This window comes from Octodon degus, unplaced genomic scaffold, assembly GCF_000260255.1.
Source record: "Octodon degus isolate 3935 unplaced genomic scaffold, OctDeg1.0 scaffold00107, whole genome shotgun sequence".
NCBI classification, from domain to species: domain Eukaryota; kingdom Metazoa; phylum Chordata; class Mammalia; order Rodentia; family Octodontidae; genus Octodon; species Octodon degus.
Window position 1 is genome coordinate 105,610 of NW_004524683.1, and position 14,117 is coordinate 119,726.

Consider the following 14,117-nt stretch of genomic DNA (forward strand, 5'->3'; position numbering starts at 1 on the left):
TGGTCCCTGTGCTCTGCCAATCTTGTTCTAAGTAGGTGCTTTAGACCACTGAGCCATTTCACCAGCCCCTTAAGATACTTTTTAAAGAAGCTTTCACAGGGCAGATTTAGAGATGTCCTGGGTAGATTAATCTTTGGTGTAACTTTTGTTAAATTGAAAGAACTTTGAGAAAATGTTCGCACCTTTTCCCTGTTCATCCTCACAGCCTAAGTAGGACATACTTGGCTGAGTAATAGTTATGGCAGGAACATCCAGTAAAACTGGAATTTTTTTTTATTTTTTTATTTTTTATATTTAGGGCAGGGTCTACAGGGTCTCCCTGCATAGATTGGACTCTAGTGATTCTCCTATTTATAGCCTCCCAAGTGCTGGGATTATAGGTGTGCACCCTCATGCCCAATCTCAATCTCAGCACAGCAGGCCCGGAATCGAACTCCAAACTTCCACCCCTGTGTTTGCCTAAGTAGGCTCTTTAATCCGCTGAGCTATTTGGCTGTGCCTAAAACTGGAAAATTCTAATGCAATAATTAAAGTTGTTGCTATTTAAAAGTAAATTGTGAGGGCCGGCCAAATTGGCAGTTGAGACTGGGTGTGGTGGTACGCACCTGTAATCCCAGCTCTTGGGAGGCTGTAAACAGGCGGATCACTACAAGTCCGATCTAGTCGTGAGACCCTGAACATCCTATAGTCCCTCTCCTTAAATACAAAATAAATAAATAAATAAAAGTAAATTGTGAGTTGTTGAACAGCTTAAGAGAAATTTAAGATAAACAGATTCATGAAGGGCAAGAAAAGCAAATGAGGCTGCACTAGTTTGACAGAAGACCATATGGAAAGCTCCTTAAGTGATCACTGATTGGGGAAAATAAAATGTAGACCCTGGGAACACAGACCTACATTAAATAATCCACCAAGCTTTGAGTAAATGGAGTAAATGAGGTAAACAGAAAAATGGGATAGAGCCCTCATGCTCCTATCCTTGGTCACATTGCTTCAGTGCTGGCTCTGTTCTGTCACAGCAAAAACACCGGATGGCTCCAGTCCTTTTGGAACCCCTTTTGGCTCCAGTGTGGTGAAGCGAGTAGCTGGAATTTTTGATGGAAACACCTGCTATGGATTGCCACAGAGTCCTCAGCTGATTAGAAGAGCGCCAAGACTATGGACTTCTGTTTCTGGTGAGGACTGTTTGATTTCTAAAACTGAAATCTTACAGTTTTAGGGAATCGGACAACTTAGGGTCTTACCTCGCTTCACTTTTTTTTTTTTTTTTTTTAATAGGTCAGCAGATGTCTGAATTTTCTAATCCTTCTCCATATACTTCTTTTAATAATGCTGAGGGTAAGACAGTGAGACAGCCCAGTGTGATTCATTCATGGATTCAGCATAAACGTGAACAGGTAGGAATATATATATATATATATATATATGATTTACATTTACATGTGACATTGAGAGCATTAAAGATCTCACATGGATCAGTCATCAGGAATTTTGTTGGTGGTGCTTCGTGTATCTAGTTGGCCCAACACATCACCAGTGTTTGACTGGTTTTGAGTTTTATATGGTTTAACCTAACAGGGTTCCTTTTATCTCTGCATTTGTTGATTTAATAAATGTTTGAGTCAGATATGGTGGCACACACCTATAATATCAACATTTGAGAGGCTGAGGCAGGATGGTTACCAGTTGGAGGCCAGCTTGAGCTACTATGTAAACCTGTCTCAAAAAACAAAAAAGAATTTTTTGTATGTGCAGTGTTCTGTTTTAGGCACAGAAATAAAACAAAGCCTTACACATGTGTTTATATCCTAGTGGGGAATAGATGAGTAAATAAATATATTATACTGTACTGTATTTCTTTGAAATATAGAATACCATTAATTGGATTAATGTAAGAAATGCTTCAGGTACTTTTTTATTTCCTACTACTGGGGATTAAACCCAGGGCTTCACATTTGCTAGGCAAGAGCTCTACCATTGAGCAACATCCCTACCCTATATTTTATGTACTATTAAGAGAGACTGTATTCCCTGGTGAGTGCAAGGGTCTGAGTTCAATCCCTGGTTCCACAAAAAAAAAAGAAAGAAAGAAAGAAAGACTATAGCCTCATGATGTATCCTGATAGGTCATGTATAAGACAAGAAAAATATGCTTGAAAGAAATCTGATATGTTTAGGTTAAATAGGCAAATAGGACAGGTAACAGTATCCAGGGGAAAGAGGAGTGTTTTATATAGACTGATCAGGGAGGTCTTATGGAAAAGGTGATGGTTGATCAGATGTCTGAAGGGAGGGCAGTGGACAGCCCTGTGCAAAGACCCCGATATAGGAATGTACTGGGCTTAAGGGGCTAGGACACCAGGGTGATTGCAGCGGAGTGAGGGAGAAAGGAGTGTAGGTGAGTGATAAGATTGGAGAGGTAGCAGGCACTTGGCTCACTGGGCCATTAAAAGTTGTCAAGGCTGGCTTCTTTTTTTTTTTTTTTTTTTTTTTTGCGGAACTGGGGATTGAACTCAGATCCTTGTGTTTGCCAGCCAAGTGCTTATCCTACTGAGCCATCTCCCCGGCCCCATGGCCTCTTCTTTACTATCAACAGACACTGTGTAGTTTTGTGTGGAAGAATAACAACATGATAATAACTTACATTTTTAAAGTGCTGCTCTAGTTGCTAGAGTAAGTCTAGACTCTGCAGAATGTGGGTCTTAGTCCTAGGCAGGAGTAGAAGAAGAAACTTAAGTCTAGTGGAGAAGAGTGGGACGTGGTGGTACCTGTGACCAGAGGGGGTGGAAGAGTTGTTAGATGCCTCTGAGATCTGGATGTACATTTTCAGGTAGTATAACAGGATTTCCTAATAAATTTGCTTGTAGTGTGTAAGGGAGTTGGTATTGACTAAGACTTTTGGCCTTAGGAGGAGGGATAATTTGTAATTGAGATGATTTACTGATGATTCTGTAGGAGATTTTTGATAGAAGTGAAGTGAGGAAGGGGAAATCAGGAGTTTGATTTTGAACATGACAGCTTTAAGAATCCTATTAGACAACCAAGTGAAAATACTAATAAGAATATGACAGATGGCATATGGCAAGTGCTAGGCTACAAAAATGTACATTTGGAAGTCGTTAGAGTACAATTGGCAGCTTTTAAAGCAGCAAAACCTAATACAAACTCTTGAGTGTAGATGTAGAAGAAAAAGATGTCCTGGAAGAAGCCCTGCAATGACCAGAGTTGTGGAAGAGGAGGAGGAATAGAATAGTAGAGGACACTGAGGAGTGGCCTTTCAGATGGCCAAGTGCTGAGAAAAGGAAGTGTTTCCAGAAGGAAAAGCTGCATCAGATGCAGCTTCAGGCAGCGTGAGGTGCAATCTAAGCATTAATTGTGACGTTACAAATGTGCAGGCCACTGCGTCCTTCAGTGAGCCACTGGGTGCAGGGAGGCAGATGGAAGGCTGCTTGGCATGGGCTCAGGAACTAGGGACAGCTACAACAGTCAGTTTTTCAAGGAATTTTGCTGTAAGCAGAGTAATGGGACTTGAGGGGGTTTGAAGGGTTGAAGACATTTTGCCCAAGTGGCACTTTAAGCATCTGAGCTAACTGGCAAGCCCCCATGAAGAAGACGTTTTGAAGGGTTAGTTGTATTTTTTTAAATGGGAGAAATTGTTTACTGGTTAGTATTGAAACAGTAGGTCAGGGAGATAGCTCAGTAGAATAAGTGCTAAGGGCCTGAGTTCAATCCCCAGTTCCACCAAAAAAAAAAAAATGTATTGAGGCAATAACTAAAGACATTTTTTTAGACTATTCTATATGTCATTAAGTATTGCCTCATGACTTTTTCTTTTCTTTTTTTTTTTTGTATTTAGGACAGGGTCTACAGGGTCTCACTACATAGGTCAGACTTAGTGATTCTCCTGTTTTCAGCCTCCCAAGTGCTGGGATTACAGGCACACACCATCATGCCCAGTCTCAATGGCCGTCTCAGCATGCCCCGTGGGTGGGGCCAGCGTGACACTCTGGGGATTGAACCCTGGCTGCTGCACTCTGCCTAAGCAGGTGCTTTAGTCTGCTGAGCTATCAGGCTGGCCCTGCCTCTTCACTTTTTGTAGCAACCAGACTGCTATCTCATATATCCCTGAGTAGGCCTGTGGCCTTTAGGTGAAAGTATGTGCCAGAAATGAATTCACTTTTAAGTCAGTTGGGTTAGCTTTCATCTTCATAGTAAGAAAATCATGGGGCTGGCCAGATGCTCAACAGACTAAAGCACCTGCTTAGGCAGAGCACAGTGGCCGGGGTTCAATCCCTTTTGTGCCAGCCCCACCCCCAGGCCACACTGAGAGGGATTGAGACTGGGTGTGGTGGTGCTTACCTATAATCCCTGCCCTTGGGAGGCTGAAAACAGGAGGATCACTCCGAGTCCAATCTGTGTAGTGAGGCTCTGTAGACCTTGTACTAAATACATTAAAAAAAAAAAAAAAGTAAGAAAATTTTGTTTCCTGGAAATACCAACTAGGAGGGAAATACCTCATCTCTCAAAAGTTTTTTTTTTTTTTTTTTTTTTTTCCAGTAAGGGAAGCATACTTGTTTTTGGTATTAAAAGGGTAGAGAGAGTCAGTCACCATGCCATAAGCCTATAATGCCAGCTACTCAAGAGACTGAGGCAGGAGGATTGCAAGCTTGGGGCCAGCCCACTTAGTATGAGATCTACCTCAAAATAAATGATAATTTGTTTTTTAATGGGTTGGGGATATAATGCAGTAGAAGAGCACTTGCCTAGATGTATTAAGCTCTGGCTTTAATTCCTAGTACTGCAGGTAAAAAGGGGGGCTAGTGGGCAACACTGCTGAAGAAAATTGAGAAAGAGTATGGTCTTACCAAATATCACTGGAACACTTAAGAATTTTTCAGTTGTGGTAGAGATCTAGTTGAGTGTTAAATTTGTATATAGGAACACAGTACAATTTAGGTTATGTATGGCTCATCTTGGTTATTTAATTTACAGTACAAATGAATTCACTTACATAGATTGTTGTAAATATTCTTTGTGTAAGATGTGCGTTTCCATATCTTTAAGTTAATAATCAGGATAAACCTGGAAATGTGTAATATATTTGAATAGAATTCAAAATATAAACATGGTAATTTTTTGTTTGTTTTCCAACTCAGATTAAGAATTTTTTGTCAAAACGGGTGCTGATAATGTATTTTTTCAATAAGGTAAGAATATGAAGTTAGAGCCTTGAGAATCAAAGGAAAGTGAAATAGGAGGTGAAGTATGAGAGAGGACCTGATTCGTGAATGTTTTAGAGATTAATCCCAGCTAGTGCTATATCTTTGTGTAGCACTTCATTAAACCTCTCTGGAAACAGTGGTTGCCTCTCATGTCCCCACAGCAGCTGCTTGAGGCTTCACCCTGAAGTTGGCCTCTTGAGACTAGGCTTCTGGCAGCTTTGTTCTGATTCTCAACAACAGTTCCTTCCTGCTGCATTGGTGTTAGAGTGGGTGAATGACTCTTTGCTTGCTGATGCTTTCTGGCTCATTTTCCTGACATCTTTGTGGCCACTTGCTGAGTTACAGGACACATTAGATAAAAGAAAAGAGATGACTGAATTAGAGGACACATTAGATATACAGTAGACAGAAAGTTGCATTTCAGGTCTCAAAAGAAAGGACTTTTCTATCTTGTCTAGCAGCACTTCTGGATGCCAGAGGAGAATGTCTTAACTGCAGAAGCTAAAGAAAAGATTTTTTTTCTGTTTCTACTTGGCCATATCTGTTGTATTAATCCTTTGATGAAGAAAACCTTTGCCCATATGTAGGGGGAAGAATTTTTACTTTTAGTCTTTTAAATCTTACTTCAGGGGCTGGTGAGATGGCTCAGTGGTCTAAAGCACCTACTTAGAACAAGCTAAACTAAGCAAAGCACAGGGACCACGGTTTAATCCCCCAGCACCACATGCCAGCCAGCCGCGCCCCCTGGTGGGCTGAGCTGCCCCCCCCCCAAATAAAATTAAAAAAATAAATCTTACTTCATTCTTTCTGCAGACGTTATAGTATTAGCAAATGGGCTAATATTGTATTCATTTGATTAATGCATTCAAGTGGGAATCTTGCATGATACCACTACACCAGCAGCGCTGTAATGCATTCAAGTGAAAGTTTACATTGATATTCATTCTTTTCTATTCTTCAGGGATCATAGTCAGGTGGGGAAAGAAATTTGAGTACTCCTGATAGAATACAGATACACGTATATTATTTCATGTTCTTTTTTTTTTTTTTTTTCTTTCTCCAGAAACAGGGATTGAACTCAGGCCCTTGTGCTGGCCTTATTCTACTGAGCTGTCTCCCTGGCCCCTATTTCATGTTCTTGAAACTGCTTTTTCATTACAGTCGAAGTGGAGCTCTGCCCAAATAGCGTTACCAAAAAGTAGTCTGGCTTCAGCTGCCCATTTTAGGAAAAGTATCCTGTCTTTCACCAAGAGCATGAGCGTCTCTGAAGTTTTACTTCACTGCTTGGCTTCAGAAGGAGAGGAAGAAAACTTGCCTTGGGTGTTTTACATGTGTGCCATGATCTTTCACTGTTTTTTTATTTAATTCTAATAGCATTCTTGTGAGAAATGCTTTTTGGTCCCCATTTTACAGAGAGAAACCTGAGGTGCAGGGGGTTAAATAGCCTAAGGCATATATCCTGTTAAATTAGAGAGCAGATGGTAACCAAAATCTACTTTTCCCTTGCAGTGGCTCCTTTTGATTCTGATTTTGTACTGTAGACCTGTGCTATGATGAATTGTAGACATTGTAATTTGATGTTGAAAAATATATCATTTTATCAGGTGTATAATCAAAGCAAGCATTTACTAAATGGGTCAGTTGTTACTCTACTCTACCCTACCCTAAATAACCAGTGGTATATTAAAGAAAGTTGGGAAGGTTTTGTTTTCAAGTGGAATTAAGAATAAATAGGCAGTTTAAGATAAATAGTATTGTTAGGCATTGCGATGCATGCCTATAATTCCAGCACTCGAGAAACTGAGGCAGAGTGATCACTGTAAGTTCAAGTCCAGTCTGGGCTGCGTAGTTCAAGACAAGCGTGAACCTACATAGTGAGACCCTGTCTTAAAAAAGAGAGAGAGAGAGAGAGAGAGAGAGAGAGAGAGAGAGAGAGAGACAGACAGAGAGACAGAGAGAGAGACAGACACACAGACAGGTAATATTTATTTAAGTGCTCTCTTATTGTAAAATGAGCTTTTTAACCATTCTGTTAATGTGGTTTCTATTACTATTCTCAGTTGGGTTGAGCACATGTAATTATTAATCTAAATGAGAAACTGAGGCATATACAGATTTAGACTTGAGCAAGGGCCACAGTAAGTTAATGGCAGAAGGCTTTATTGTAGTTTATATTTTGTAAGATTATATTTCAGATTTAAATTCTTCAGAGGCAGCTATGACTTTTGTTGTTGTAGTTTCTAGTTGATAATTTGTTTTTGCCCAAGGGAACTTACTTAAGTATTTTTATTTGTAGCACCCAGAGGCCTCCATTCAGGCAGTTTTTTCAGATGCCCAAATGCATATTTGGGCATTAGAAGGTGAGCAATCTCTGTGAATTGTAAATATGACTTTGTAAGTCCATGAATGGTCTGTTCTTGGGTTTGGTCTCAATCTTTGTATGTCCAGATACGTTTTTCTGTCTTTGTTGCCTCACACAGTAGTACACACCTGTAATCCCTGCACTTGGGAGTCTGAGGCAGGAGGGATCACTATGAGTTTAAGGCGCTCCTGGACTACATAGCAAGACCCTGTCTCCTGTCTTACTCCTCTGCTTTCCCCCAAGAAATGTATCTTTGTTTTTTACAGATCATTTTTCTTAGCTGTTTGAATATTTTGCCTTACTTGTTTGATTGTTTGCAGTATTGGGGTGGTTCCAGAACCTCACAAGTAGTAGACAAATATTGAGCTATGTTCCTATCTGTATTTTTGATTGATTTGGGCAAAATATTTCTCCTGTGCAGAAAAATTGAGATTTGTCCTTATGTTTCTATACTTCACACTATGCAGCTAGGGGCTGGGGATATAGCTCAGCAGTCTAAGCGCCTGCCTGGCAAGTGCAAGGACCTGGGTTTGATCCCCCATGTTGCATGCCATGTCAGTCCCAGAGCCTCAGGTACGCTGTGCCAACTCTGAAACTTGGTTTTGTAATCCCAGCACGGGGGAGGCTGAAACAGGAGGATCACTATGAGTCCCAGCTGCATAGTAAGACCCTGTACCAAGCAAATGGATGGATGGATGGATGGATGGATGGATAGATTTTTTTTTTTTTTTTTTTTTTGCGGAACCGGGGATTGAACTCAGACCCTTGTGTTTGCCAGTCAAGCGCTTATCCTACTGAGCCATCTCCCCAGCCCCATGGATGGATAGATTTTTTAAAAAATATGCAGCTGGTAGATTGTTTTTAATTTTCCCTAATTTGTATTACATGTGAAAGTTCAGCTTTTTTTTCTTTTTTGCAGAACTGGGGATTAAACTCAGGCCCTTGTGCTTGTCAGGCAAGCACTTATTCTACTGAGCCATCTCCCTAGCTGTTCAGCAGTTAACGAGCTTTTTCTTTTTTTGGTCAGGGTCACCCTATGCAGCTCCAAGTAGTAGTGATCCTCCTGTTTTCAGCCTCACCAACGCTGAGATTATAGGCATGCACCACCACTCCCAAACTCCATCACAGGCCCAACACATGCCAGGGTGGGGCCAGTGTGGCATGTGGTGCTAGGAATCTAACCCCAGCCCCTGTGCTTGCCTAAATAGGCACTTAGTCTGCTGAGCTATCTTGCCTGCCCTCGAGCTGTTTCTTTTTGCCATGTATATATTGCCTTCTCAGTGCTTAAGAAACACTCGGGAAAGAGTTTCTGCACCTCCTATGATGTGTCCTCTTAAGAGCTGTGTCTCTGCATTTTCTTCCTACCATCCATAATAGTTCAGTGATAAATATTTTCCCCTGTTAGAGTTAATGAGATTTTGTCACCTTATAAACGACTCAGTTAAGCACTTTTTAGGTGCTTATCTCCATCTTTCACCCATTTTATATTGTACTTTCTCCCTCCTAATAGCTCTTTTATGTTTAGAGAATTGATCTTGAATAGATGTATTGCAGCTAGATTTGTCTGTTTTTTATTCACTTTTAACTTTTTCATCTTTTCCCCTTAGGTCTATCTCATTTAGTAGCAGCGTCATTTACAGAAGATAGTTTTGGAGTTGTCCAGACTACACTACCAGCTATCCTTAATACTTTGTTGACACTGCAAGAGGTATGTAACTTCCGTGTTGTGCATGGATATGGTGATCTCCCTGCTCCCCAGTTTTTCTATATATTTAATTTATTTTTTTCTTGTGGTTTTTTTGTTTTGTTTTGTTTTTTTGAGATAGGATCTTATGATATAGTTCAGGCTGGCCTTGAATTCACTATGTAAGCCACACTGGCATCAAACTCATGACAATTCTCCTGCCTCAGCTCTGAAGTGCTGTGGTTACATGCATGCACTACCATGCTCAGCCCTGTTTATTTCTTATATATCCTATTTATTGATTAACAAATACTGTTTTGCCCTTCAAGGAATTATAGTCCTAGAAAGAGAAAAGTTTGAATTTGCTTGTACGAAGTTTGTAGAGAAAGAAAGTATCCTAAACCCTGGTACTAAACAGATAAGTTAGGAGAAAAATTGGAATTCTATTCAGTGACATAGTTTGGTTCCTTCCATGACTTCTAGCTGCTGAAAATGGTCTGCAGTCAGTTCTCCCAGTGAGATAAGCTTTCTTAACAGAGATAAAGAGGTAAGATCAGTGCATGCCTTTTGGCTGGCTGGATCTTCATTTTAATCACGTCTTTTTAGGCAAAAAATAAATAAATAAACTAGTGCGTCCTCCTTTCTAGTAGACTTCCTTTCCTAACTTTATATTGGGTGATACATTTTATACCAACTTAAAATATTGCATCATGTGAGAGGTGTGAACACTTAGTCTTGAGATATTTAGACATAATAGAGATTGAGGAATGCGGTTTGCTTTCTGTAGGAGTTGGTGTTGAATTAGCATAAAGAGTAACACTCACAGCATGTTTGGGCCTTGGGAAGTTGTTTTAAGAAGTGAAGAAAAACACTCTCATTCTCCAAAACTCTGTTCTCTTTTAGCTCTTAGAAAATCTTACTTCATCAAAACTAGTGTTTTTTGTTTTTTCAGATTTCCGGTATTGTCTTTGCTCACTTTCACATCATGTATGTTACTCTTAAGACACATGTCCACATGGCTAGCTTTAGTATTTATACTCTTTCCCAGCTACTTTTCTCTGAAGAAACAGTATGGACTCTTTCTCTTGATGTTTAACTTATGCAGTGTACAATAGGGCAGCTGTAACTTGGGTATGACTTGGGTTTTCCTAATGTGATCCTCATTAGTATAGTGAAGTAAGCAAAGTGGAGGTATTTACCGTTGCCTATAGACCCTGTAGACCCTGTAGTAAATACATAAATTTAAAAAACAAAAATGGTGGCAGAGTACCTTTACTGTGTCCAATACATTTTGATAATTTTCTATTGTAGTTCATTAAAAAAGCACTAATCTCAGCATTTGGAAGGATCCCAAGTTTAAATCCCGCTTTGGGAACAACTTGTCTCAAAATTAAAAATTAAAAGGACTGGGAATATAGCTCAGTGGTAGAGTCTCCTTGGGTTCAATCCACAGTATAGGGTGGGGGCAGGTCTTGTTGAAACTCAGTGAATTGATTTCACAGTGATCATACTGCTTTGGAGACATACTTCTCCAAAATCACTCTTCTTGTGTTCCCCATTATCAAAACTCCTAGTTCTTCTACTTGACCTAAAGAAAAGCAGTCTGTTTACTTGACTGTTTACATTCATATCTTCAGGTAAGAAAGCAAGAATTACATATTTGTCAAAAGTTAGGCCTCGGGGCTGGTGAGATGGCTCAGTGGTCTAAAAGCACCTACTTAGAACAAGCTCAGCAAAGCACAGGGACTGCGGTTCAATCCCCCAGCACCACATGCCAGCCAGCCCTGCCCCCTGGTGGGCTGAGTTGCCCCCCCCCATAAATAAATAAAAATTAAAAAAAAAAAGTTAGGCCTCACCAGCCATGGTGGCACATACCTATAATTCTAGTATTTAGGGAGGCTGAGGTAGGAGGGTTACAGGTTGCAACCCATCATTGGCATCTTAGCAACTTAATAAGATCTATCTTAAAATAAAAATGGCTAGGGAGGGCTGGTGAGATGGCTCAGTGGTCTAAAGCACCTACTTGTTTTTTTTTTTTTGCGGAACCGGGGATTGAACTCAGGCCTTTGCGCTTGCCAGGAAAGCACTTATTCCACTAAGCCATCTCCCCAGCCCCTAAAGCACCTACTTGGAACAAGCTTAGCAAAGCCCCCAGCACCACATGCCAGCCAGCCCCGCCCCCTGGTGGGCTGAGTTGGACACACACACACACACACACACACACACACAAAATAAATAAATATTAAAAAAAAATTTAAAAAAAGTTATCAATATGCTATCTTTGTGAAAAACATCTTAAAAAGTAAAGAAATCCAACTATTTTCAAGCTAATACTATTAAAAAAAAATTTAAAAAAAGTTATCAATAAAAAAAATAAAATAAAGACTCTAGGTTCAATCCTTAGCACCATTAAAAAAAAAAAAGTTCAGGCCTTATTTACTTTGAAACAGAGGAGTTGGGATGGCAGATACTTTTGAGGTGCAGAGTAAAAAGTGGCAGAGGCCTGTTTTGGGAGCTGTAAAGGAGTCACAAGAACAAAGAAGTGAACTAATACTTAGCTTTTGAGTATTAAATCTCTCCTTGTGTCAGACTGGTGATGTCTATTTTTCCTGTTCTATATCATAGTTCTTTTACTCCATAGTCAAGTCTTTTTTCTGTCTCCAAGTCTTTTTCTGTCCCTCATCCTGCAGTTGATTGTAATGAGCAGTTCAGGATCTACTTGGCTGATGGATCCTATAACTTGACTGCACACTTCCTGATTTTTCTTTGTTACTACATATTTGTATACCCTCTACCTACAACTATCTCTTCTTTATCTGAACACTTTTCTCTGGAGCTTGTAACCCCAGGACTCTACTCTCTAAGCCAGAGTCCTTAAATGGTCTTCTAATAAAGATTTGGTAGCCTGGTGAAGCCTGTGGACTTTCTCAGAATAGTACTCTTTTTTTTCTTTTTCTTTTCTTTTTTTTTGTGGCCAGCTCAGCCTGCTCTAGGGGTGGGGATGGCACAACATGTGGTGCCAGGATGGAACCTGGGTCCCTGTGCTTGCCTAAGCTTGCCAAAGCAGGTGCTTTAGACTGCTGAGCTATCTTGCCGGTCCCAGAATAGTTTTCCGGAACTGGGGATTGAACTCAGGCCCTTGTGCTTGCCAGGGAAGTGCTTATTCCACTGAGCCATCTCCCCAGCCCCAAGAATAGTATTCTAAATTACAAAAGTATTGAAGATTAGAAAGAAAGTCATACTGAAATGTAGTTATTAAGATGTTAAATTTGTGTCTGGTGTAGTGGTACACATCTGTAATCCCAGCAGTCCAGGGGGCTGGAGTTAGAAGATTACAAGGTCAAGCCCAGCCCAACCCAGCCTGGACAGTTTAGTGACTTAGTGCAATTCTGTCTCAAAATAAAAATTTACAAAAGGCTGGAGATACATTTCTTTTTTCTTTTTTAGAGATACATTGCATATGGCTCATTGCAGAGGCCTTGGGTTCAGTCTCTGGTACTGCATTCAGTCAGTCAATTTGTGATGTAGCGTACTTTTATATTATTGTATTAAAAAGATATGTCAGTCTAATAACTCATTTTGAATAGTAAAAAGATAAATGATAATTCAAGGTAAGAGTAACAGTAGTAAAGTGATAGAAAATATTGGTGATCTCTATTGGTCACGAAGTCAAAGAAACTACTAATGCTTCCTACTATGATTATTACTTACATTCATGAATAAAACATGCTGAATTTTAATTTAGAGCTTAGTGAAGATAAACATACAGTTTTTTATTCAGTACCACCTGAATTTTACCCCTAGACCTGTGGATCCAGTGTGAGAATTGTGCTGTTGTTCATTCTCTTGCTGTTGCTGTATGGTGTCTTTAATCTTACCAATTTTTCATGTTCTGTATCCTGTCTTTATTTTTCAGCTAATAATTAGCTTTGCTAATTCTGTTAACTCCCGTCACCATGGTATTCAGCTGCACCCATATGGCAAGACTCCTCCTGTATCCACCCACCCAATTCATCTTTTTATCCGTCCTTCCTACCCTGTTTTACTGTAGGCTGTTGCTGATCCTGTCCTGAATTATAATTGTGATGTTTTCCCTCCTTGAACTGATGACCCTTCAAGCTCTGACTCCATCTGCTCTGCTGTCCTTTCCATGAACCCTCTGTTCCCCCTTCCCTATGCACTGTCAGTCCCCCACCACTCCCCAGTATTCCTTATTGTCTTAGTGTAACTCTCGTTCTGTATGTGATGTCTGTTCCCTGTCCTCCTCCTAGAACATATATTGGTTCCTTATATGGGAGTGCTATGTAATTCTCATCTGAGCTCTATATTGTCTTAAACTGACTGTCACGATTAGTCAGAACACATTTCTGTATTCCCAGCCTCTGATAGGGTACCTAGCAAGTGATAGGTGTTTATCAAATACTTGTTAGAAGGCTGCTGGATGGCTTTATAGCTGGTCAAATGAGCAAAGGCTTTGGTTCTCAGACCTGAAATGAGTGTACTTCTGATGTGGTGAGTTGATTATAATGATCTCAAACTGCCCTTTTATTTGAGAGGCAGAGTTGTGGTTGTGCTGTTATTTTTATGACTCCTGTTAAATGTATTTGGGTTTATGTTCTTTGGTCTAGTGTCTTTGTAATTTAAGGCAAGTTGTATAACATCAGCTTCTGCCTGTTACTAAGGAGCAATTGTATGGAATTGTTTTGTTCTTTTGTTTTACTTCTCAGTATCAATAACATCGGCCATTTCTCTGAATCATTAAAGGCAGAATGTGAAAGGAAAGGGGAGCCTTTCACGCTTCAGACCTTTCAAAGGGCAAGGAGGAGGGACAGGTATAATTTTTTTAATC

The 14,117-nt window shown here is 40.0% G+C and overlaps 1 protein-coding gene across 1 annotated transcript in view; it reads left to right on the forward strand.

Annotated features, from left to right (window-relative positions):
* Ndc1 (NDC1 transmembrane nucleoporin) overlaps positions 1-14,117 on the forward strand; it is a 68,260-nt gene that overhangs the window by 36,539 nt on the left and 17,604 nt on the right. The window contains exons 11-15 of the mRNA XM_023724184.1: positions 1,020-1,175; positions 1,279-1,397; positions 5,157-5,207; positions 7,519-7,582; positions 9,192-9,292. Coding sequence (XP_023579952.1) covers positions 1,020-1,175; positions 1,279-1,397; positions 5,157-5,207; positions 7,519-7,582; positions 9,192-9,292 — 491 coding nt within the window. The remainder of the gene's footprint in view (positions 1-1,019; positions 1,176-1,278; positions 1,398-5,156; positions 5,208-7,518; positions 7,583-9,191; positions 9,293-14,117) is intronic.